Raw genomic sequence first — 22,740 nt, 5'->3', positions numbered from 1 at the left:
GCGTTTGTCAGATAAGAAAAGTGCCGACTGGCGGAAGAATCACCTGGTTGCACATAGAAATTAGATTTATGAGAGTAACAACAATTTGCATGCCACAAAAATGATATCTGCTTTCTTGAATATTTCACTTTGTATATTCATTTCATTTTTGTGCACTCTCAGACAGTTTACAAGAGCTTCCGATCTTTTGGCCTGTGCTGATCTCAGCTATAAGTCCCAATCGGAATACTACTCCGTTTATTGTGTCGTATTGGATTACAATTTGTGCCCACGATTTTACCGCCATGTTTACACTTGACATAGCTGCGTCCGACGATTTGAATGGGGTTTCATGTTGCCAGCCGCACGATTTGAATGAGAATAAAAAACGCTCGCACAGCTGAAAATGAATAATATCAATGGACGTTGCGTATACGCCGCGTTGCACGGCTCCAGCTTGGCTTTATTTATTTATGTTGATATCTTGAATGGGTCTCAGCTAAATTGTTTATGACGATCGGAGCCGTGAGTTGACTGAACTTTGTATTTAATGACGACCGGATACTTGAATGTCATGAGAACGTGCACGATATAAGCGCATTATGCATTATCCATAAAGTCCCAATATATTTGTATTTTGTGTCTCCCTTTACAGGCCAGGATGTTTTCCTAGACTATTGTCAAAAGCTGTTGGAGAAGTTTCGTTATCCCTGGGAGCTGATGCCGCTCATGTATGTGATATTAAAAGATGCTGGCGCAGATATTGATGAGGCTTCACGTCGCATCGAAGAGGGTAAGCCAAAAACAAAACCTATATAGTTTTAGAAGTAAGCTAAAGCGAAAACACTGAGCATTGTTTTAATATAATATGTGATACATATATCTTTCGATCTGATCAATCATTAGGCCAGTATGTTGTCAATGAATACTCCCGTCAAAACAATTTAAATATCTATGACGGGGGTGAGCTACGCAACACAACGCGGCAATGTGGATGATAATTTTTCTATTAATCAAACTATATATATATACATATATAGTAAAAAAAAGTTTGCCTAGCTTTCTATTTATTGTTTCACGTCAACTTCAACTTAAAAAAACATATTTAATATTTAGCTTAAAGCTTAAAAACGCGCGCGAGTTGCAGTAAAATAAAAAAAGAAGGAACCTCTGTAAATATATTTCGAATTTATTGTAAGCGAATTTATTTCAACTACCGCTTGGAAATATCTTCAATCAACAAACCAAATACACACGCAACAGAACAGCATTCTTCAATCAACATACCCTGGCATTGATGTACGACAAACTCTTCAATCAACATACCCTATAAAGATGATGATCTACTCTTCAATCAACATACCCACAGAGAGCAACACGCAACAAAACCTCTTGTCAAATCTGATTGTTAAAAGCTGTTGAAAACATCCTCAGATCAACGCTACCAGTAAAAACGTGCTAGGAAAAGTCTATCCAACGGTTGTTTAGCTTTAGTTAAATCTAAATGTCAAGTTCTTCTAAGTTAGCTTTAGTTAAGCTGAAGTTTTTAGGCTTAAGTTTCTAAGGGCGCTGTCTAGGCAGGCTGGCGAGAACTCCTAAGATAATCATGCTTATGCTCTAGATACCAAAACTCATCCGATATTTGCAGCTAGAAAATGAATTCTTATATTAAAAATAAAATTTGATAAGAATAAATGCACCATAGTTAAGATCTGAGCACAAAACTTGTTAACTATATCAAATTGGAATTTAAAAATTTGAAAATAAATTTAATTTAAATTCTAATTAAGTCCAAGCTAGCCTAGCACCGCGCCAAACTAAAGCTACTTTTATTTGTTTAAACTTAATTTTAGATTGATATAAGATTTAAATTTCAAAGCTAATCTCGCACTTGCCTAAATTTAAATACAGATTTCCACTTCCAAAATAAGAAAGATATCTATGAAATACGCTCTCAAAAAAATTGCATATTAAATTTTTAAATATCGCCAAAAAAATCAAAAATTTTCGAAATTTTAGCAAATTTATCAATTTATCGAACAATTTATATTTAAGGCAAATTTTTATCTAAATAAAAGAACATCCTATTTAACATGAAAATGTTCTGTAATTAGGAACATTTTTATTTTGTGGCGATTTTTGAACATTTTTGAGTGCAGATTGCAACAAACTTTCAAAATATTCTAATAAATAGTTTCAATATTTATACTATGTAAAAATGCAGAAACTCCAGATATTCAGTCTATATGTTTATGTAATGTCTAACGATATACCTATTATCTATGTATAAATATTGTTATTGATTTAAGCAGTTCATAAATCATATGCCAAGTTACAACAACAACAAAATACTATAAAAAATTATAATGTAAACAAAAATAAAATATTTTCTTCAAACAAAAGAAAAGGCGCAACATTAGGAGAGAAATTCCCCATCTAGCTGAATAGCTGGGCAAGGGAAATTGTCTTTGGCAGAGTATCAGCTGCCTGTATATCATTAAAAAATTGTAACGATTGCTTTCTCAAGTTGTTTGCCATTTCACCAGAACCGTTACACGTTCCAGCATTTCACTTCAGGGCAGTTGGAGCTGGAGAGCTGGGAGCTGAAGCTGGGAGCTGGAGCTGGGAGCTGGAGCTGGAGCTGCTGTTGTTGTCGCCGCTGCTGGCATCGTAAATGCATCATTAAACCGAAAAATGCATGCGAAAAATTTACGACATTGCCAACACCGTCACTGAAAGGCTTCCAGCTTCAGTTTAACCCAATCCCCATCGAGCTTCCGCTACCGCTCCCTGTTTCCACTCCCGGCTTCCACTCCCGCTTCCCATCAACCTGGCTGGGTAGTTGCATGGGAAAGCTGCCAGGTAGTAGCTACAATAATATCGCAGCATCGTTGGCTGGCACTAAACACGTCCAGGCTGGGTTGGGGGGAGCAGGGAATATCATGAATATAGTGGTGCCGTATGTTTGTGTGGAGTGGGGGCTTACTCTGGGTAGGCAATGCGACGTGTAAATGTGGGCGCTATAAAGCTTAAAAGTGTTTATGCTCGAATGGTTGACGGGCGGACGGGGGGTAGCAGTTGGTGTAGGGGGCACATAAAATTTGGGAACTGCGCAAAAACCGATTTACAAACGAAAAGTTGTTAATTTATTTTGTTGATACCCTTGATTTGTCACGAAAACGGCAGTCCCGCTACCATAAACTATATATATATATTCATTACTAGAAGGAATTACCCGGTATCGTCTGGACTTGAGCCGGCGACCACTCGCTTGTTAGTCCGATGCAAAGCACTGCAGGCACATGAAGCACAATTTAAACCTACAATAACAATTCCCCATAATTTTGTCGGGTGATTAAGTAGTTAACTAAACTTCTGGGAAATTTTCTAGTTTCAGTTTTCCTCCTATCTATAGAGATCTCTACTTACTCATGGCTAACCTCTAGCCAACCCATTGCTCACAGCTCGTTGCCCGGCCCCACTATTTATGAGCTTTCACGCCCATTTAGGCAAATGAGTCAGCTTACGGCTGTTTTTATGACACATTCCTCATCCCTGTTTCGGTCATATTTTAAGTCCTGTCTTTTGCAACGTTAACCCATAAAATAGACTCGGCACTAGTCATTTTTTTTTAGAGACCCAGCTCATCATGATGTGAATGCATTTAAACCCTGCCCTCGGGAGGAATACTACAAATTCCTACAGCTTGGCATTCGGGGAAAACAAAAATGAGAGCCAAGAGAGTGACTTCCATTTGCCAATGCTTATTAAATACTATAGAAAAGAGAGCAGCAGCAGCAGCAGCGGCAGCAGCGGCAGGAAGCGAAAAATTTCAACTTTACGACTTCATATTGTGGGCGGATCGTAAAAAATGTGCAGCGTCAACTGCCACGGCCAATACGGCTCGTACTCCAGCAACTGACATTTTACGGCTCTACAAGTAACATGCATGCCCCAACTAGCTGCCACTTGTGCCAGACATCATATATGTATGTATATACAAAAACTATATACACACTCAGCGAAAAAGTGCTAATAAGTTTCTAGCTTCCGATTGAAATAATTTCAAGATCTTATTCGGTTAGATTTGCAGCCTATTTCCGGAATAAAATGTGCTTGAAATTTGAAGAACAAAGCAATATGACTGCTGCGCATATTAAATCATTTCTAACAGCGTTCTTCTCTGAGTGTATATTTATATAGAAAAGGAGCCATGATATATTAGTGCTGGCAGCTGGCAACTCCTTGGCTGGTTTGCTGCCTGGCTTAATAATAAGCAGCCAGTTTGTCATAAATGTGGCCTGGACATGGCTACTTCCATTAAATTGACCGAGCTTTAGCTGATTGCCGCTGCTGCGGCTGCGGCTGCTGCTGCGGCTGCTGCTGCTGCGGCTGCTGCTCTTGTTGTCATCTGCTGTCACCCGCTAACCCAGTCAAGCGTAAAGTTATTGCCAAGGTTTTGTGGCCTGCAAACGTGCTGATTAAAAGCATCCCGCGGGGGTGTGGGGGGAGGGGACAAAGACAAATACAAAAAAATGTATTGAGCTTACCTTAAATTGATTCAAAAGTTATCGGAGCACTATTAAAATGAGCACACTTTGATTTTTGCAAGCTTGGCTTTTCAGGTGTTGCCACATGGATTTAATTTACGACTTGTTGCTTGTAAACACGGCTGCCATATGTGCAACAAATAAATGTAAAACTAATTTAAATATCGTATGTTTTAAAATTTTACGATTACAATTTTTTAGTTTTTTTTATTGCTTACAATTACCTCACATTTGACAATACATTGGTATTTGGTATAATTAACATTTTATATTTAAATGGCAGCCGCGCTTATAAACAATCTGGCAGTATAAGTAGCTTACGTATTATGTTGGCTGCGCCAGGCAATTTATTATAGGAATAACGGCTTAAACTCAATTATGGGGTCACCTTAAATTCGTGAAACTAACATAGTATAGGGTAACTCATTTATTTAAAAACTATCGGTTAACTTTGGGCATATGGGAAACGGGATAAAAAAAAAATATATATATACTTTTGACTCCTTTATACTGCGCTTGTTAAAAGGCAAGATGCTTTCACAGAAAACTTTGACCTGCTGTTTAAGATGTGCACTCACTTAATTAATCCCAGTCCAGCAAATTTAATGTACGGGCTTGTTCAAGCTTTACGACTTTTTATTTCGGACTGGCATTAGTTCTCCGACATTACTTAACTGTACCTTGGCCAAATACGTTAATGTTAGGTTAGAGTTAGAAGCACACGTACCTCTATGTGCGTACGGTGTTTAGCCCGAGCCTGTGGCACACTCATGCGTAATACACCCGTGTGCCTGGGCTCTGTTTAATGCATTCTGCAGTTGGCGGAAGAAAAAATCCCATTAAAATTAAGTAAAATTGCAGCAGCAGCAGCAGCAACGTAATCGTAAAAACTTGGCATTTTGATGTTGCAGCAAGCAGTAAAATTTTGAAAAGTTTTTGCCACACAGATAAGTCGAAGGGGGTAAATGGGGGGGTACAGAAAGTTGGGTGCGGCAAACAAAGGTTCTGCCTCTGACGGGGGTTGGGCTTAACTCTGCCACGGATTGGGGTTCATTGTGTGTGCGAAGGTTGCACATAAAGGCATGCCGCGGCGACCCATGTGTGTGCGCGCCACCAACGAAAATGGCGCATATCTTGGGCCGGGACATAGACTTTTAGTGCCGGGCATAGTTAATGTTATGGCTTCAATAGTTTATAAGTTATGCGCTGAAAAGTGTGAAAACCCAGCAAATTTAACGATATAAGTTATAAACTCGGCTACGTGCGACGAGGGCGAGCACAGCTCATATTTATTTGCCGTATTTACATAAATTTCTCAAAATCGCCCAGTCATAACTTTGACAGCATGTTTCCAATGCATAGCCAAGTAAAAATCTATTTGAAATTCGAATTTCGAAGGCTGACTGCGCCATCGCGCCATCTAGCGGCGCCAGGGTGACCATATATTTTGTATAAATTTATTGACATACGTTCTATTCGTTTCACAGCGCGTGTAGAAATAAACCGAATTGTAGCGCAAATCTATTACAACTACTACACACCCATGGCCATCGGCTTGCATACGAGCGGAGCGCCCATGTACCTGACCTACCCCAGCATCGAGCGCTACGGCACACACTTTACGCACCTGCCGCTGACTCAAATCCGACCGCCAACTCCGGAGCCGCTGTCCCTGAGCCGCACGCCACCCAGTCCGGCAGCTGAGACAGCGCTAGGCGCATCCAATCCTCACCAGAAACTATCGCGTCCCGCCAGCAGCAATGGCACCGCACATTCAGCTGCCTCACCCACGCTGGTCACCACCGTGGCCACCATCACGACGCCCGGCGGCCATCATCATCAGCAGCAGCAGCGCTCGCGCTCCGGAACGCCCACCACACCGCCGCCGGCGCACAGCAGCAGCAACGGGAACAGCAATGGCGCCTATCATCATCATCATCATCATCATCACGGCCAGCATCTGGTCAGCTCAACGTCCGCCGCGGCCGTTGCAGCGGCTGCAGCAGCCACGTAGCAGTATCGCCACGTTGCTGCCGCTGCTGCAGCAGCTGCAGCAGCTGTGCTCTTTGTGTAAGTAAACCCAATCAACCGGAAGCCCGTTATTTTCCAATAGGACTAAGAGCTAGATGTGGTACAACTCTATGTAGGTAAAAAAATTGGTCCGAAACAATATAAGTTCTATTCCCATCATACTAGAGCTTAGTACTCAAATACCCTATCCTCTTTATATGGTAAAGGGTATTTCAGCTGCGACTCTATTGTGTTTATTTGGTGCGTCTTGAACTTATTTGGCATGCAGGACCAAACGCGTTGCCTTTAATCAAATCAATTTCGCAGCATAGTTTTATGTTTACAATTTAAGTTGGTTGCCTGCTGCGGCAATGGTTGCCACTTGCAACTTGCCGCTTGCCGCTTGCAGCTTGCCACTTGCCACTTGCAGTTTTCATTTCCATTTCCGGCGGCTGCTGCTTGCATTTCCGGGCTGCGCACGAAAGTATGCAATGGCTTTTTCATCATTTCGCCTGATGGCTGCAACGTGGTAACAAAAGCTGCTGCAAAACACAATTCCTCTTTTTGCTGCCCCCCCCCCCCCTGCCCTGCTCCCTCCTGACGCCACCGCGTGGCACGGGGCACGTTGCTTGCTTCTGTGCTGACAATTGAAGCATTCGCTTTGGCCAATTGTTGTCGTTGTTGTTGCTGTTGTCGTTCGTTAATTTAGGGGCAAGTGTTAAATTTCCATGCTGGCTGGCATTTTAGTTAAGCTTCAACATTTTGTTGCCTTTTGTTTCTGATGCTTGGCTTTAATTAAAAACTCAAGTGGCGTCAGGCGGGGCATCATTTCAAGAAATGCCAGCGCAGGTTCGTCTCTTATTTCTACTTGCCACTTGCCACTCGCCACTTGCCACTCGCTTTGGCATTTATGTTTTGCAGCCACAAATATCATAATGTTTTGCCCCTTCACAATGCCACATCAAAACTTTTCGCACACACACACGCACACACACGTACATTTTACGATACTTCAGAATGCATATTTCAATGTCTGTCTGGTCGAAAGGTAATAAAATATATATACGCATTTTGCAACAAACGCAGCATCTAAATCTTGTCTAGAATTGTTCAGTTTGTTCCGTGCTATCCTATTCGATTGTTTGTGCGCCCTTTCGGCACATTAAAACCTCAACTCCACTCGCCTTGCCCCGCCCCGCAGCTCGACTCGCCTCATCTCATCTCCTGTGGCATTTCGCATCAAAGGCGCGTCGTCAGTTTTTACGAGTGCATCATAAAACTGGCAACGCACGAGATCTGCTGCGTGAAAATATTCCCTTTTTTTCTTTTACTTATAGTTGGGGTATTTTTTTGGTTTTTTTATTTTTATATATAGTATATAGCATGTCCAAGTATTTCTGTAAGCCTAGGCAAAGGGCTGTGCGACTCACTTTTGGCAGCAATTAAATTGCGCACTGCGACTACAAAGTCAAAAGGCAGCAGAATGGAGCGGGAGGATTGGGGAGGCAGGGATTGCCAGTGCTGCCCATTTCGCTCGATTAACGATAAAGCAGGAATTTTGAAATGTTTGTTTGCGGTTGAAATTTGAAGACAACGCGCAGCGTTTATTGAACTTCAATTTTTTATTATATTTATAAGATTTTTTTAATCGATTGCCAGTGCTGCCCATTTCGCTCGATTACCGCTAAAGCAGGCATTTTGAAATGCTTGTTTGCGATTGAAATTTGAAGACAACGCGCAGGGTTTATTTGATTCAAATTTTTTATTTGATTCATAATATTTTTTGAATATTAATGTTTTCAGATTCGATTCTTGTTTTATTTTGCCGAGCTCTAGAACTCAGCTATCGTGCTTCTCAAAAATTGGCAGCACTGGCTGAGAGAGTCGTAGAGAACTATTCCAGAGTTTGTTGTCTGGGCGCCGGACAAATCAAACTTATCAGCAACTGAGCAGAAATCAACAACAATTATTCAACTGAAAATGCAGCGGCCATAAAAAGAGCCAAACAATGCGAAACTTTTACGAGCCGCCCAGGCTCCCCGTGGCAGCAGGACCTGCTCCTGGCTGCATTTCATTTGTTTCATTTCACGCACACACAAAACTATATCCTGGCGAATGGCACTTCAATTCCTTTGACTGCTGCTCCACCTGCCGCTTGCCGCTTGCCGCTTGCTGTTCGCCCAAAATGGCAATAAATGCATAAGTTTCCATTTAACGATATTTTGTTACCGCTTCGCACACCTTCTGGCCGTCATATAAAAGGTGCAATGCTTTTTGTTCAATTTCATTTTGGCGCTCTTCCTGCGCCAAACAATTGAGGTACTTGAGTGCGACGTGCGCCAAGCGTTTTCCAAGCCAATTTTCTTGTTAAATTGTTGTGAAAATTTTGCTCGAACATTTTTTTAACGGATGTCGCCCCATCGGACATATAGCTAGAAGATTTACATATGAGTTAATCTTGGCATGCGCCCAAAATTTGGCATTTAAATCTTAAACACTTTGGCTGGCCACGCACTTAATAGTCTTTGCTTGATCGTGTCTATACCCTTGCAGAGGGTACTATAGTTGTGTCACGGAATAGGTAACGCACAGAAGTGAACATATGCGACTTCAAAGAACTTTTATAGCTATGATGAGGCAGTTAATTTTTAAGAACCGATCACTATTATGCTCCTAACCAAGGCTGATAACCGGCTTGTAACGAATACGAGCTATCCGGATTCAAATATACTTTTTCACATGAGCCGTACCTTAAACCGAACCAGTTTATCAAAAACCAGTCGAACCAGAACCAGAACGGAACCATATTTACTCCAAAATGGCTTGACTCAAAATAAAATATACAAAGGCTGGTAAACTGTTTGGAACGGAACCAGTTCGTATCCGGATTCAAATATACTTTTTCACATGAGCCGTACCTTAGACCGAACCAGTTTATCAAAACCATTCGAACAAGAACAATAATGGAACCATATTTATTCCAAAATGGCTTAACTCAAAATAAAATATACAAAGGCTGGTAAACTGTTTGGAACGGAACCAGTTCGTATCCGGATTCAAATTAAATTTTTCACATGAGCCGTACCTTAAACCGAACCAGTTTATCAAAAACCATTCGAACCAAAACAAGAATGAAACCAAATTTATTCCAAAATGGCTTGACTCAAAATAAAATATACAAACGGAACCAGTTCGTATCCGGATTTAAATTAACTTTTTCACATGAGCCGTACCTTAAACCAAACCAGTTTATCAAAAACTAGTCGAACCAGAACAAAAATGAAACTAAATTTTTTCCAAAATGGCTTGACTCAAAGAATAATAAAATATTATACAAAGGCTGGTAAACTGTTTTGAACGGAACCAGTTCGTATCCGGATTCAAATATACTTTTTCACATGAGCCGTACCTTAAACCGAACCAGTTTTCCAATATCTAGTCGAACCAGAGCCGAACTATATTTATTCAAAACTGGTGTGATTAAAAAAAATACCAAAGCATAGATAGCCTGGGCCCTGGGCATATCATTTAGCTAAACTGTATCTGATAGCTGTCAGCTTTGGGTTTAGCAAAATCTCTCTTTCCTTTTGATCTTACAGTAATGTGGCTCTTAAAGTTCTCCTCTCACAACTTTGTAAAGTGCTTATTTAAGCACTTAAAAGATCATTTCAAGCATTCGAAATTCACATTCACATCGCGTAAATATATAAACAATAAACAACATACATTATATGTATTTTGTGCTTTTGTGATGTCGCGCAATTTCCGCTGATTTCTAATTTCCGTTGAGTCGTCATTAAAAAAACAAAATACAAAAATACAAAAATACAAACAGCAAATCCCTAAGTTTTTTTTAATGCCCTGCTCCTCGTCGAGGTCGAGGCGAACCATAATAAATGCAATGCTTGCCATAAAAATAAAAATAAAAATAAAAAATAAGAATAACAAGAAAAAAACAAGAAGAATATTATAGTTTTGCGAGCGAGTTTCGGAGTTTCAGTTTCAGCTTATGCTGCTCAAATTTCGACCCGAACAACAACCCCCCCCCTCCCCCTCCTCCTCCCCTCTTGGCCTCCTGCCAGTTGCCTCTATAGGATAATTCGGCTTGTGTTTATTATTGTTCGCCTCTCGTTTGGTTTGCGTGTTGGGCGCTCTCCGGTTTTTATGGTGCCGCGTTACGCCGTTTTCTTTTTTTTTTTTAGTGGACACGCATTATTAAAAAATAAACAATATGTATATGATGTGCAGGGCCAGAGCCGCAGCCGCAGCCGCAGCCGCAGCCGGAGCCGGAGCCAAAAGCATCGACTCGAATAAAGCGCGCCTGCCCTGAGCACTTCTTCAGCTACTCATTTTTCAGTGGAAATTTTTGTGGCCGATCATAAAAAGTTGAGTCGAGCAAATAAACAAAACGAGAATCGAGAAAAATACATAGTTAAACAACGAACCAGGCATACTCTACACATCCAATCCAATATTAAAACAGATAGATAGTTGAATCAATTTTTAGTTTGCTTTTCTTCAGATCCTTAAAAGATAGATATATCGATGTATATGGAATAGAAATATGTACATACATAAATCAAGGAAGCTATAACTAGAGCTAGAATATAAGATAAAAGATAATTATATATTATAATATATGGGCAAAAGGACTTTCAAAGGTTATTATTATAAGATCTCTAAATTTTATTACAAATTCCAGACTAATAGATATATGTTAAAAATATATAAAAAAAATAGATCGATTATATATATATACACACACAGATCGATAGTTAAGCCAAGCATATCTTAAGATCGTTATAAAAGATATAAAACATAAATTAATAGCGATAAAGATGAAAAGCTAAATCAAAATATGTCATAGATAGAATGCTAGGTTAAAGGATTAAACAATTATAAAATAATATATAGGACTTTAAATTCAGGACTAACAGAGTTCACATATAGATAAATAGATATATGCTATATACACAAACAGATCGTTAGCTAAGCCAAGCTTTTCTTGCGACCGCTTAAACATATATAGTATAAGTACAGGAAGCTTGAAGCATTACCAAGTTAGATCAGGGTATATATTCAGGATATAATGCAATGTGAACAATCAAGCTCTAATTACTCCATAGATTTTAATAATAAAAGTTTAGGGTTAGGTAGACGGCATTTTTTGTAAAACCTTGCATCACACTTGCCAACAAATTGAGCATGCTCCACAGGAGAAAGTGTATACATAAATGCGAGAAATGAACAATCAATTGAAGTAGCTACTTTGAGGGGGGATACATATATCCAACAGATTGTTGTGGACAGCACTTGGCAATTTATGTACTTATCCTTTTGTATATGCATTCGATACATTCGATAAATATACATATATCAAAGTGCTTTTCAATGTTCATTCAGCCCGTTTGCAATTAGTTCGACTGTGACAATTGAGAATCCGCCAAAGTTGAGAGTTGCTGCTGCATTATCTTAAAGTGCCCCATAAAAATCACATTTGGCATTATAAAGAATGTAAGAAGAAGAAGAAGAAGAAGCGAGACAAATGCAGCTGCGCCCGGAATCAGAAGTCCAATTCCAAGTCAACTTTCTGGCTGGACAAGGTTCTCGTCGTCCGTCGCACTTTGCTATAAAATTTGGTTTTACGAGCGCCCGGTGAGCAGCTCATCCTTCCCGGCCAGGTAGGGCTGCAGGCCCAGGATTGCGCCGGCTGCCTCCTTGGCTGGCATTACAATGATTTTAATGCCTTTTACGGCCAGAGACATTGCACCCATATGGGCACGCTGGGATTATGGGATTGCATATGCCAGCGGTCGTTACCATTAAAACTGTTTTTATGCTCAAGTCTCCAGATTACCAATATGATATTGAATTTTCGGCTAATTGGTAAACTGGCCCCAGAGCTTAGGGCAAATTGAATGCGTTTTCTTTTATGATTTAACTAATACTTTTCGCATATTTCTCTTCCACTCGCGCGTTTAGCGATAATTAAAAATCTGGCTGTCCTGGAGCTGGTCCACACAACTTACAAACTTCAAGCTCGACAACAGTTTCCCAGTGGCATAGTTTATAAATAATAGTAATAATAACAACAACAACAACAACAACAATAATAATATGCTAATCCTACACACACATTGTTTTCTCTTCGAACTATGACATATGCAGACATATACTAGAGAAGTCCGTAATACCCTGGAAAAGCAGGTGTTGCGCCTAATGAATATTCAAATTGATCTCAACTTAAGTCTAAAGCAAAGGTAATCAATGACAAAAACTGTGCTGATAAAATTATAACAAGAAATATACTTAGCGTATGGTATACAAATAGTACATATACATACAGTGAAAACTCTCTAGAGCGGACAGCCGAGGTACGTTAAGAAAATGTTTAAAAATAAATAATGAAAAGCAGCTGTTAAAAAATCATTTAATTATATTGCAAACACAAATTTCTGAAGTTTTTTTTAAATTATTCAATATTTTAATGTTAAAAATAAATTTTAATGGACATTTAGGAAATTTTCCATTTTTTTAAGATATTAATTTTTGTCGAATGCTTCCAAGTTTTTACTCAGCCCTTCAACTTTTAGTTTCATTTTTTTGCCATTTAATTTTTAGAGTAAATAAATATTGGCAGGTGTCCGTTAGCAGAGCTTTCACTGTACTATGCACACATACATAATACTTTTCATAATATTAATAAGGAAGCGCAGGAAAATACACACAGATATCTAGTCCTAAGCTGGCACCGCATAGAGCACCATTTAAAAGAAAACGAAAAACCTATTCGATAAACCTGTACAGCATTTGGCTAATTAGTAAACTGTTTTAACAATATGTATGCGTATAATACTTAATATTTGAGATTACGAAAGCTTGCAGCAAACCAATTTTAAATTAAACAAATTATGTATGTCTTTTCTTTCCCCCCACCCTGCAAAACGTTACATTTCCTTGGGCTGTGCGCTGTCATGTGCAAAGAAAGCAGGCAGTTTTTTTTAATATTATTATTTTTTTTAATTGACTGGGCAGTTGTGTAGGAAAAACTGGCTTCTACTTTAAGTAATTTCTAGTTTTAAGCTAAGTTTTTATAAAACATGTATGTACTTTATTGTGTGTATGTGTGTGTGTGTGTGTGTGTGTAGAAAATGTGTGTGCATGTGTGTTACTTAGAATTGACAAGAACCAAAAACGTTATGCTATTCAAATTGTAGTTGAATTTCCATTATTTTTTTTTGCATTTGCTTAAACAATAAAACAATTTCCTTTCATCTAACAAGTAAATCAATTAAACAATTAAACATTAAACATAAAACATTAAAATTTTAAAACACATCAAATTTGATCGTAGCTAAGGCCTAAATGCAAAACTAAAATAGAAATCAAATGCTTCAAAATAAAGTTTTCAATTGAATAAAGAAGTTTGTTTTGCTGTAAATAAAAATCTTAAATGGCCTTTCTGTTTGCCCAATGCTCAGCACTGCAGCCTAGAGATTTTCGAAATATTTAGCGCCTACATGCCAAAGAGACCCTTGAGATCGTCGATGGACAGCTTGGTGCTGACCTTGCCGGTCAGCACACCGTCGGCCAGCTCCAGTTTGCGATCCTGCAGCGCCTTGATGCGCTGCTCCACGGTGTCCAGGCATACAATCTTATATATGATGACATCCTTTTTTTGGCCCACACGATATATGCGATCCTGCGCCTGTGCCTCCAACTGTGGATTCCAGTGCAGATCGAGTAGTATTAAATGATTGGCACCAATTAGATTAAGGCCAACACCGCCAGCTGTTAAGGAGAGCAACAGAATGCGCTTGGGATTGCGTTCATCGTTGAACTCATTAACAATGTCCTGACGATTCTTTACAGGTATGGCGCCGTTTAGCGACAGGGTCTGCAGCCTCTCCTTCTCCAAGAGATCACGCAAAATATCCAGCACCGATGTCCACTGGGATACTATGATAGCCTTATCCTTGGACTTCAGCACGTTGGTCTTTAGTATCTCTAGCACTTTTAGCATTTTGCTGGACGGACGCTTGAGATTAAACACCGGATTGCTACGCTTGAGCACATTCTGGGAGGCCTTGGCCAGACGCACCTCATCGCCGCTGTGTCTGCCGTTGCTGGAACGTCGCGAGCTGCTGGAACTGGAGCTATCATTAATAGTCATCTTATTCAGCTGAGCCAGCAAATCGATTTCGGGTGAATAGCTATCGGTGTCATCGTGTCCCAAATTGCCAGCGCCCTCCTCTTCCAACATCTACAAAAAATAATGAAGGAATTAAATTGTTTCAAAGAGGCGTATATATGTATATCTGTAATGTATACCGAATCTATAAGTCCGGGATGACAGCAAATTTGTCGGAGACGCAGCAGCAGCACCAGGATCTCATGGGATTTCACCTCCTTGCTGTGCCCGGCCATGCGCGAGAATTTCTCGTGCATTTTATAGTAAGCACCATTGGAATCTTTGATCTGATTATAGGAGGGCTTGCGAGCATCGCTGATGAAATTGGCATCCGAATCCTTTTCGGCGCGCTGGAACAGAAACTGTGCGAACAGGGTTTGCGAGAAAGCCATCACCTTCTGGTACACATTCATTTCGTCCGTATCGAGATTCATTTCAATCAAGCGTATCTCCTTTTTGGGCAAACTGTTCAGCTTGCCATCAAGCTGCAGCTGGGCCTTGGTGCGTCGCAGCATTAGGGACTTCATTAGCAAATTAAGGCGATCCTGTCCACCGGCACTCTTGTTATCGATCCACTTCTTCCACGTGGCCAGATCATCAAAGGGCGAGCAGCGCAGAAACTTGAGCAGCGCATAAACGTCCAGCTCCTTATTCTGAATTGGAGTGCCCGTTAGGGCCCAGCGATATGTGCCGCGCAGCTCGCTAACAGCCATCGATGATTGCGCCTTGTAGTTGCGCACCACATGCGCCTCATCCAATATGATTCGGCGCCACTTTACGCCATGCAATGCTCCATTCATCTTGTGCTCCCTAGAGACAATGTTGTAGGTGGTCACCACCATGTCATAGGTACGTAGATTCTTGCCCTTAGTCTCGCGTTGTATGCCGTGATGTACGCAGACCGTCAGACGATGGCGTGACAGCTTGGAGGCGACTTCACCCTCCCATTGGCGCAGCAAACTGGCGGGGCAAACCACCAGGGTGCCACCTTTGTAAGCTGCAGAACACAAAATCAGTTGAAAACCAAGAGACAAAAGTGCTATTCAGCTTGCCGAAGATTAAATACCATTGCAGACATATCGACATGGCGTTGGATCAAGATTATACTAAGTGGATTCGAATGGGATACTTACTATCCTTGCGTCCCTTGGAAGTCCAACCGCCCACGCTTTTGCGCTTCTTGCCCGGATCGTCTTCATCGTCGCTGCTTGCAGATTCGGCGCCTGCGCCGCTCTCCAGCCCATTTTTACATGCCAGCACCAGGGCAATCATAGTCAGCGTTTTGCCCAGGCCCATGTCATCGGCCAAGATGCCACCGCGTGGACGCTGCTTTTCGCGCCAGGACATCCAGGCCAGCGCATGCCGCTGATGGTCCATCAGCTGCACCTTCAACCCTTTGGGTTCATCTGCCATCACATTCTCCGCCGGGCAGCCCTTTAACGAGCCATGCAAATCCTACAAAGTACAAGAGCATATTAGAGTCTCATGCGAGCAGGCAATCGACCAGGGCCAGGGGAACGCTGGTTCAGAGATGTGTGTGTGGTTTTTAATCAGCGCGTGCTCGTGAAAGACGCCCGCACAGTAACTCGTGCCTGGGCGCTAACAGAGGCAGCACGCAACTCAGATATCCATTCTAGAAGAACTCATCATGCAAACTGTTTGCAAGGCTTAGCTGCAGAATAAAGCAGTCGGTACGCACCTTGAGGGAATCAATTGTGAGCGCCTTCATGGCGTTGAACGCCGCCAAGCCTTTGGCGCCCGTGTGTGTGGGCTGTATTTGATTGACCGCTGCGGACAGCTGGTCCCAGTCGGGCGCCTCGGGATTTGGGGATTTACGTGAGTTTGAGGCGCGCGGCTTGGTGACCTTGATTTGTGGCTTCTCCTGCTGCACAATGAGACTGGACAGATATTTTTGCTTAATTTCTATGTCCTGACGCAGTGCATCGATGCGCTTCTTGATCTGTATGCCCTTATCGGGCAGCTTGTGGGCCACCTTCTCGTACAGCTTCTCAGCCTCGTTTAACTGGACGTGCATTTCGGTTACTTTGCGCGACTCCTTCTCGTAGAATTCAGGCGACACCTGCTGGCCCTTGACGCTGGCGCGCCGTGGCGATTGCTTCTTAATGGCCGCCTTAATGGTGGGCTGTATTAATTTGTTGCCGGATCGGACCCTGGGTGCCTCGGAGCTGCTGCGTGGCGAGTAGCCGCGTGATTTTCGGTCATACGCCGATGAGCCCGAAGCATTTTCTTTATTGTAACTGTCATCGTTATCGGTGCTGCTGCTGATCTCGATGGGCGTCTCCTTGTTGCTCAAGATAAGCACATCGCTGCCAGAGGAATCGTTTTTCGGCGACTTCGCCAGCTGCAGCTGTTGCTGTTCGTTGGGAAAGAGGGTCGAGTGCAAGGTGTCCTCTATACTGGTCGCGAATTGCGTGCTGTAACGTGGCGAGTGCAGGCCATCGATGGTGGCTCGGCGATAACGCTCCGCGGCAGCCTGCTCGCGCTCCACATCCTCGTCGTAGGTCTCATCCGCTTGATCGCTGTTGCTGAGGCTTGACTGCTCCTGCCGAGACTGCTGATGCTGCTGCGGCTGCCGCTCCTCTTCGTCGCTGTAGTCAATCTCACTGGAGCCATCGCTCATATCGTCCGGCCGCACACCCGTGATGCTCATGCGCGTGCGCGGCGACAGGGCTCGCTGATCCAGCTCGTCCTCCTCATCGCTGTCTGAATAAATCACTGCTTGGCGGCGGCCGGCGGCTCGCTGGCCATTTTTTGCTGGTTGACGCACGCTTGAACCATCGGAATCCGTAGTCGACTCCTCGACAGTCAGATTGCTGACGACGCTGCGACGGCTGGCGCCAGAGGCACGGCCAGCGCTGACGCTGCTACGACTGGAGGAGCGTCCTTGTGAATCGTACAATTTATTTCAATGTTGATTTTGTTTACAATTACAAGTATTTTTTAGTTTACTCACCCGATGTTGTATTGCTGACGACTTCCGTCTCTTCGTCGCTGTAGAACTCCTCACTTTCACTCGACATTTATGCAATTTTCTTTGCTCTTTCAACAAATTTCAAGCTGCACACAACAATTTGGGCGCCAGTTAATTTCAACAATGTAGCTGTAAATGTTGCCGCTCTTTGCGTTTAAGCGATCTGGTCACACAGCAGGCATGCAACCAATCCGTACTGTACTGTTGTTGTAACAGTGCTGCCAGAAAACAATAAACGATAAAAATAACATAGTCTTTAAAATAAACAGCCTACTTTTTGACAGAGTTGCCACGTGACAAAAAGCGATAGTTCGATAAGTTTGGTTTCAGCTTGATAAGCCCTTAGGCTACAGTTATATTTAAATGCAATAATTTGTTTGCGAATAGAATAGGCATACAGTCACGCGGTACTGTATTGCTGTATAATACGACTACACAACGAAAAACGACAGGGTATTGGTTTTACATACTCTGGCAAGCGAACAGCCTGTTACAACGATGCTGTTGTAACCGTTTCATCAGATTTGGTTTGGTTTTAGCTTAAATGCATGTTTATTTAAATGCAATAACTACTTGTACCGAATAGAATTTATTGTAAATTTAATAAAAAATTCGTATTTTAACATAGTGGAAAATGGAAATTAGTGTGCATATATAGAGCTGCCGGATTGAAGGTCCTATTGCTCACTTCTTGATGATGTTATTGACGGCACATACAATATTCCGAGCAGAGATGCCAAACATGTCGATCAGAACGGCCGGTGGTCCAGAGCGTGGCACCGTGGGCACAAACAGATGCTTTACCACGAAATTGCGATGCTCGGCGAGAGCGCTGAGCACAGCCTCGCCCAGACCGCCTTGCCTACATAGGATTAAACAAAAGAGAAAGCAATTTAGCCTGACAGGAAGCCAATCTAATCTGGGGGATTGTGGGACTTACTGGTAATGATCTTCTACAACAACCACACGGCCGCCGCACTGCTTGCCATGATCCAAAATCAGATCCACGTCGAGTGGCTTCACCGTGAAGGGATCGATGACACGCGCCGTGATGCACTCCTTCTCCAGCTGCTCGGCGGCGCTCAGGCACTCGTACAGTGTGATGCCGGCGCCAATGAGCAGTACCTCATCGGAGGGCTTTTGGCGCACCACCTTTCCGCGTCCAACGGTAAAGTTCTCATCGTTGTTGTAGATGACGCACGTATTGGGACGCGAGGTGCGTATGAAGCACACGCCCTTTGTATTGGCGGCCAGCTCGACGGCACGCTCGGTGCTCACCGCATCCGAGGGATAGAAGACGGTGCTGCCGGGAATAGTGCGGAACAATGCAATATCCTCCAGACCCATCTGTGAGGGACCGTCCTCGCCAATGCTGCAGCCACAGTGGGAACCCACAAAGTTCACGTTCGTCTGCGAGATGGCGCCCATGCGAATCTGATCGAAGGCGCGCGTAAAGAACGTGGCAAACGTTGAGGCAAAGGCCACGGTGCGGCGACGGCAGGCAGCACCAATGGCCACACCCACCAGATTCTGTTCAGCAATGAAGCATTCAATATAACGCTCCGGATAGGCATTGCGCAGCTTATCTGAGAACGTAGAGTTCTTGGTATCGCCATCGAGGGCAATCACACGATCGTTGTCGGCGCCAATCTTGGCCAGCGCTGTGCCGTAGGCCAGGCGTGTGGCCACCGAATCGCCCAGCTTGTAGTTGGGCGGTGCGCACAGCTTAATATTATTGATGTCCACCTCAGGCGCCATGCCCGATTTGCACATCTTCTTGGGCGTCAGCTTGACGTTCTGATTGACAATCAGGCTCTGTAGATGATTGATGACGCCGGGCGCCTTGTCGCCCAAAGGCTTGCCATGCCAGTTGTCCAGATCCTCAATCTCCGGAAAGTCCTTGCCCTTGAACGTCTTGGCAATGATGGCCGTGGGCTTGCTCTTCGTGCTGGCCGCACAGTGCAGCGCCTTGCACAGCTCCTCGATATCGTGGCCATCCACGACGAGCGCATTGAAGCCGAACGCCTCCAAACGATCCCGATAGACATCCATTTTGTGCTGCAGCGAGGTGGGCTCCGACTGGCCCAGCCTGTTCACATCGAAGATCACGCACAGATTGTCCAGGCCATAGTGGGCGGCAAAGTGCAGCGACTCCCAGACGGAGCCCTCGGCGGATTCGCCATCGCCCACAATCACATAGGTGCGATAGTCGGCCTTATCGAAATTTTTGCCCACATACGCCATGCCAGCGCCCACGGCGACGCCCTGGCCTAGAGATCCAGTGCCGACATCTATGAAATTCAGACGCGGCGTCGGATGACCCTCCAGATCGCTGTCGATCTTGCGCAAGTTCTTCAGCTCATCCACGGGAAACAAGCCAGCCTCTGCCCAGGCAGCATACAAAATGGGGGCCGCATGACCCTTTGACAGGATCAGACGATCGCTGGAGGGATCACGGGGATGCTTCATGTTCAAACGCATCTGCTGGAAGAACAGCACGGACATGATCTCGGCAAGGGAACTGCATGATGTTGGGTGACTGCAAGGGTAGCGCACAGGGAATAGAGACAAGATTAACTTAAGGATTCAACAGAAGTGCGTAATACGATATATGGAAATAGGATATACAAATATAAATAGGATATATATATAAATGTATATATGTACATATATAGCAACCGGAATAGAATATATACATATGTATGTATGTATGTACAGTTCAGTATTTATTATTTTTGTTCGATCTGAAAATCATACGATCATGTGCGTAGCCCTAAAATTGATCATATATGTAAATAAACGCGATATGCTGTGAAAATTCTGCATCCAAAGTGGAGGCTCGTCTTACAGACCACATTTGTATACATTACACACATACATATGTACACATACATATATATATCTATATGTATAAAAAGGCCTTATCGCCGACACGTTTTGTATACATTTCGACATAGAAACCGGTTTGCCGTTTTTAGTCTCAAATATGCACGTTCTGCAGAAATAGATCTGGGCACACAAGCATTTCGCATGGATTTGTAGGGGCCCTTGGCGATGCCCTTTGCTCAATAAAGAACTATTGAAGGTTATGTTGAATGGAAATGCCGGTCACCTCTATGTATATGTAATCGGTCATATCTTTAGCTGTAGCTCTGACAAACCAAGCAACTGTAGGTTATCTGCTTACCCCGGGGGGTAACAGAGAGGTCACTCCCACACACATACAGACGCTTGTGCATGTTGAGTGCGGCTTATCAGTAAAGTGGAAAAGTAAGATGCGATAACAAATAGTCCCATTGCGCTAAAATGCATTGAAATAGTTGATGATAAACTCGTACTTTAACTGCTTAGCTTATCGTGCATTTAGTTTAATTAGTTACCCCTCATAAAGGTCATAAAAACGTCAGAGCGTGGTAGCGATTTGCGGCCATTAAAAATTATGTTTGTGTTGTTTTCTGTTGTTGCCGTTATTGCTATAATGCGTTGCCAACTGGCCGCAAAATTCAAAGAGCTTTTGAACACTGAGCTACGAAGCGCCGCTGCGACGCCTCACGCACGTAAGTGAATGTGTGTGCCTAAAACTGGATACGCTGAATTTACTGAATAAGCTACATTTGTCAAGGTCGGTGAAGGTTAATTAACAATTTTGCAAATTCACAACCAAATCATTAATCGCAGTTTTTCTACAAGAATTTGAAATCCCATGCAAACGCATACACACTTGTACGCGCAGACACACTTAATGTGCATGTGTGCGTGTATGCAATGCAAAAAATAAATGTGCTTTTTTAGAACGGCGTTGCATTGAGAAAAACACGTGGCCTGGCAGCCTTAAGCCGGGGGTCACCTTTGCCGGCCTAAGAGTCGTTCGAGCGTGCAAGGTGCACAACTTTTCCTCAGGTGATTGTATGCTTACCCAGATTTGGAGGCCTGGGTCGAGTTGATGGAATCAATACGCAACTTGTGCGCAATATCTTTCAAATCCTGAACAGTCTTGGCTTCCGGCTTGTGATACGCCATTCTGAGAACGATACGCGTGGATGTTGGCTTAGGTGGTGAACTTAAGATGTCGCCTGTTAACCAAAGGGGGGCGCTTCTATTTTTGCAAACGGCGTACCAAAATAATGCCGTATTGGTAGTTTAAGTTTCTTTGGCACAAAAGCTGTCAACAACAATGAACTCCTGCAGCCGGCGATTGGAACTAAACTGCCACCGCTGTCAATTTTGCTTTGTATGGGCGCAATTCTGTCTGTCTGTGGCGACGCTGACGTCGCAGTCGTTGGCACACCAAATAAAAGCTTTAAAGTTGAAGAGTGCGATGAAACGGCTTGGTTTGCTTGCTGCTAGAAAGAGATAAGAATAGGAACATTGAGTTTGACGTGCTTTTAAGCCCACATCTCACTCTACAACGCGAGCAACGAGGTACTTTATTCGATTCGCATGCGCAAGCTATTTTAAAACAAAATATATGCCTCAATTTTAAGCGCTTTTACAGTTCGCCTTAAAATAAGACATTGGTCGCTCGACTTATGCGCCTTCGATAGCTCAGTTGGTAGAGCGGTGGACTGTAGTATGGCATTTATAATAGAGACATCCATAGGTCGCTGGTTCAAATCCGGCTCGAAGGATTTAATTTTTTACTGGCTTTTTATTATAAAAGTACCTTTTTACAGTGTTGAATATACGAATATACTAAAATTTTGATTAATGATGATCGACTTTAGTTTAAAATAAAAAAATATTAAAACAGATGATTTGCTGCAGGCGTAATCTAAGAAACTGATTTTAAGCAAAATATAAGTTTGGAAGTCGAACTAAATAAAAATGCCAACTTGATGGATACAACAAAAATAAATAAATAAATAAAAAAGCAACAAAAGTAAATGAATAAATAAAAAGCAACAAAAAAGATTAATCCTTCGAGCCGGATTTGAACCAGCGACCTATGGATGTCTATATTGCAAATTCCGTACTACAGTCCACCGCTCTACCAACTGAGCTATCGAAGGCACATGGCC

General features: G+C 42.7%; 3 protein-coding genes and 2 non-coding genes across 7 annotated transcripts in view; 2 read left to right on the top strand and 3 right to left on the bottom strand.

Annotated features, from left to right (window-relative positions):
- dsx (doublesex) overlaps positions 1–14,278 on the top strand; it is a 43,107-nt gene extending 28,829 nt beyond the window's left edge. The window contains exons 2-4 of one of the 2 annotated variants that reach the window (XM_064691115.1): positions 635–772; positions 6,017–6,599; positions 12,522–14,278. In XM_064691115.1, coding sequence (XP_064547185.1) covers positions 635–772; positions 6,017–6,543 — 665 coding nt within the window. In that variant the 3' untranslated portion in view covers positions 6,544–6,599; positions 12,522–14,278. Of the gene's footprint in view, positions 1–634; positions 773–885; positions 2,326–6,016; positions 6,600–12,521 lie in introns of those variants that run through there. The other variant, XM_064691123.1, reaches the window with a different exon arrangement.
- lds (lodestar) lies at positions 13,624–17,951 on the bottom strand. The gene is made up of 5 exons (XM_064691012.1): positions 17,705–17,951; positions 16,430–17,634; positions 15,864–16,185; positions 14,871–15,727; positions 13,624–14,802 (listed from the first exon to the last, which is right to left on the bottom strand). The coding sequence occupies exons 1-5, from the start codon at positions 17,769–17,771 to the stop codon at positions 14,056–14,058; spliced, it is 3,198 nt and encodes a 1,065-aa protein (XP_064547082.1). The 5' UTR covers positions 17,772–17,951; the 3' UTR covers positions 13,624–14,055.
- A 341-nt stretch (positions 17,952–18,292) lies between these two features.
- Positions 18,293–22,497, bottom strand: LOC135434453 (transketolase-like protein 2). 2 transcript variants are annotated; one of them, XM_064691061.1, is made up of 4 exons: positions 22,386–22,497; positions 21,639–22,062; positions 18,663–20,261; positions 18,293–18,584 (listed from the first exon to the last, which is right to left on the bottom strand). In XM_064691061.1, the coding sequence occupies exons 2-4, from the start codon at positions 21,740–21,742 to the stop codon at positions 18,407–18,409; spliced, it is 1,881 nt and encodes a 626-aa protein (XP_064547131.1). In that variant the 5' UTR covers positions 21,743–22,062; positions 22,386–22,497; the 3' UTR covers positions 18,293–18,406. The 2 variants fall into 2 exon arrangements, with proteins under 2 accessions (XP_064547131.1, XP_064547123.1); XM_064691053.1 differs by having other exon boundaries at positions 21,639–22,065; positions 22,386–22,491.
- On the top strand, positions 22,257–22,350 carry TRNAY-GUA (transfer RNA tyrosine (anticodon GUA)). Its single transcript has 2 exons — positions 22,257–22,293; positions 22,315–22,350. It is a non-coding gene; the product is annotated as a tRNA-Tyr (tRNA).
- A 140-nt stretch (positions 22,498–22,637) lies between the features above and the next one.
- TRNAY-GUA (transfer RNA tyrosine (anticodon GUA)) lies at positions 22,638–22,731 on the bottom strand. Its single transcript has 2 exons — positions 22,695–22,731; positions 22,638–22,673 (listed from the first exon to the last, which is right to left on the bottom strand). It is a non-coding gene; the product is annotated as a tRNA-Tyr (tRNA).
- Between the last annotated feature and the right edge of the window lie 9 nt (positions 22,732–22,740).

Source organism: Drosophila montana, unplaced genomic scaffold, assembly GCF_035044405.1.
Source record: "Drosophila montana isolate Dmon_TW-CO22-7 unplaced genomic scaffold, ASM3504440v1 contig_1505_1, whole genome shotgun sequence".
In the NCBI taxonomy this organism is placed as follows: domain Eukaryota; kingdom Metazoa; phylum Arthropoda; class Insecta; order Diptera; family Drosophilidae; genus Drosophila; species Drosophila montana.
Note: the sequence above shows the minus strand (reverse complement) of the source record. Positions and strands in the feature narration are given on the sequence as shown.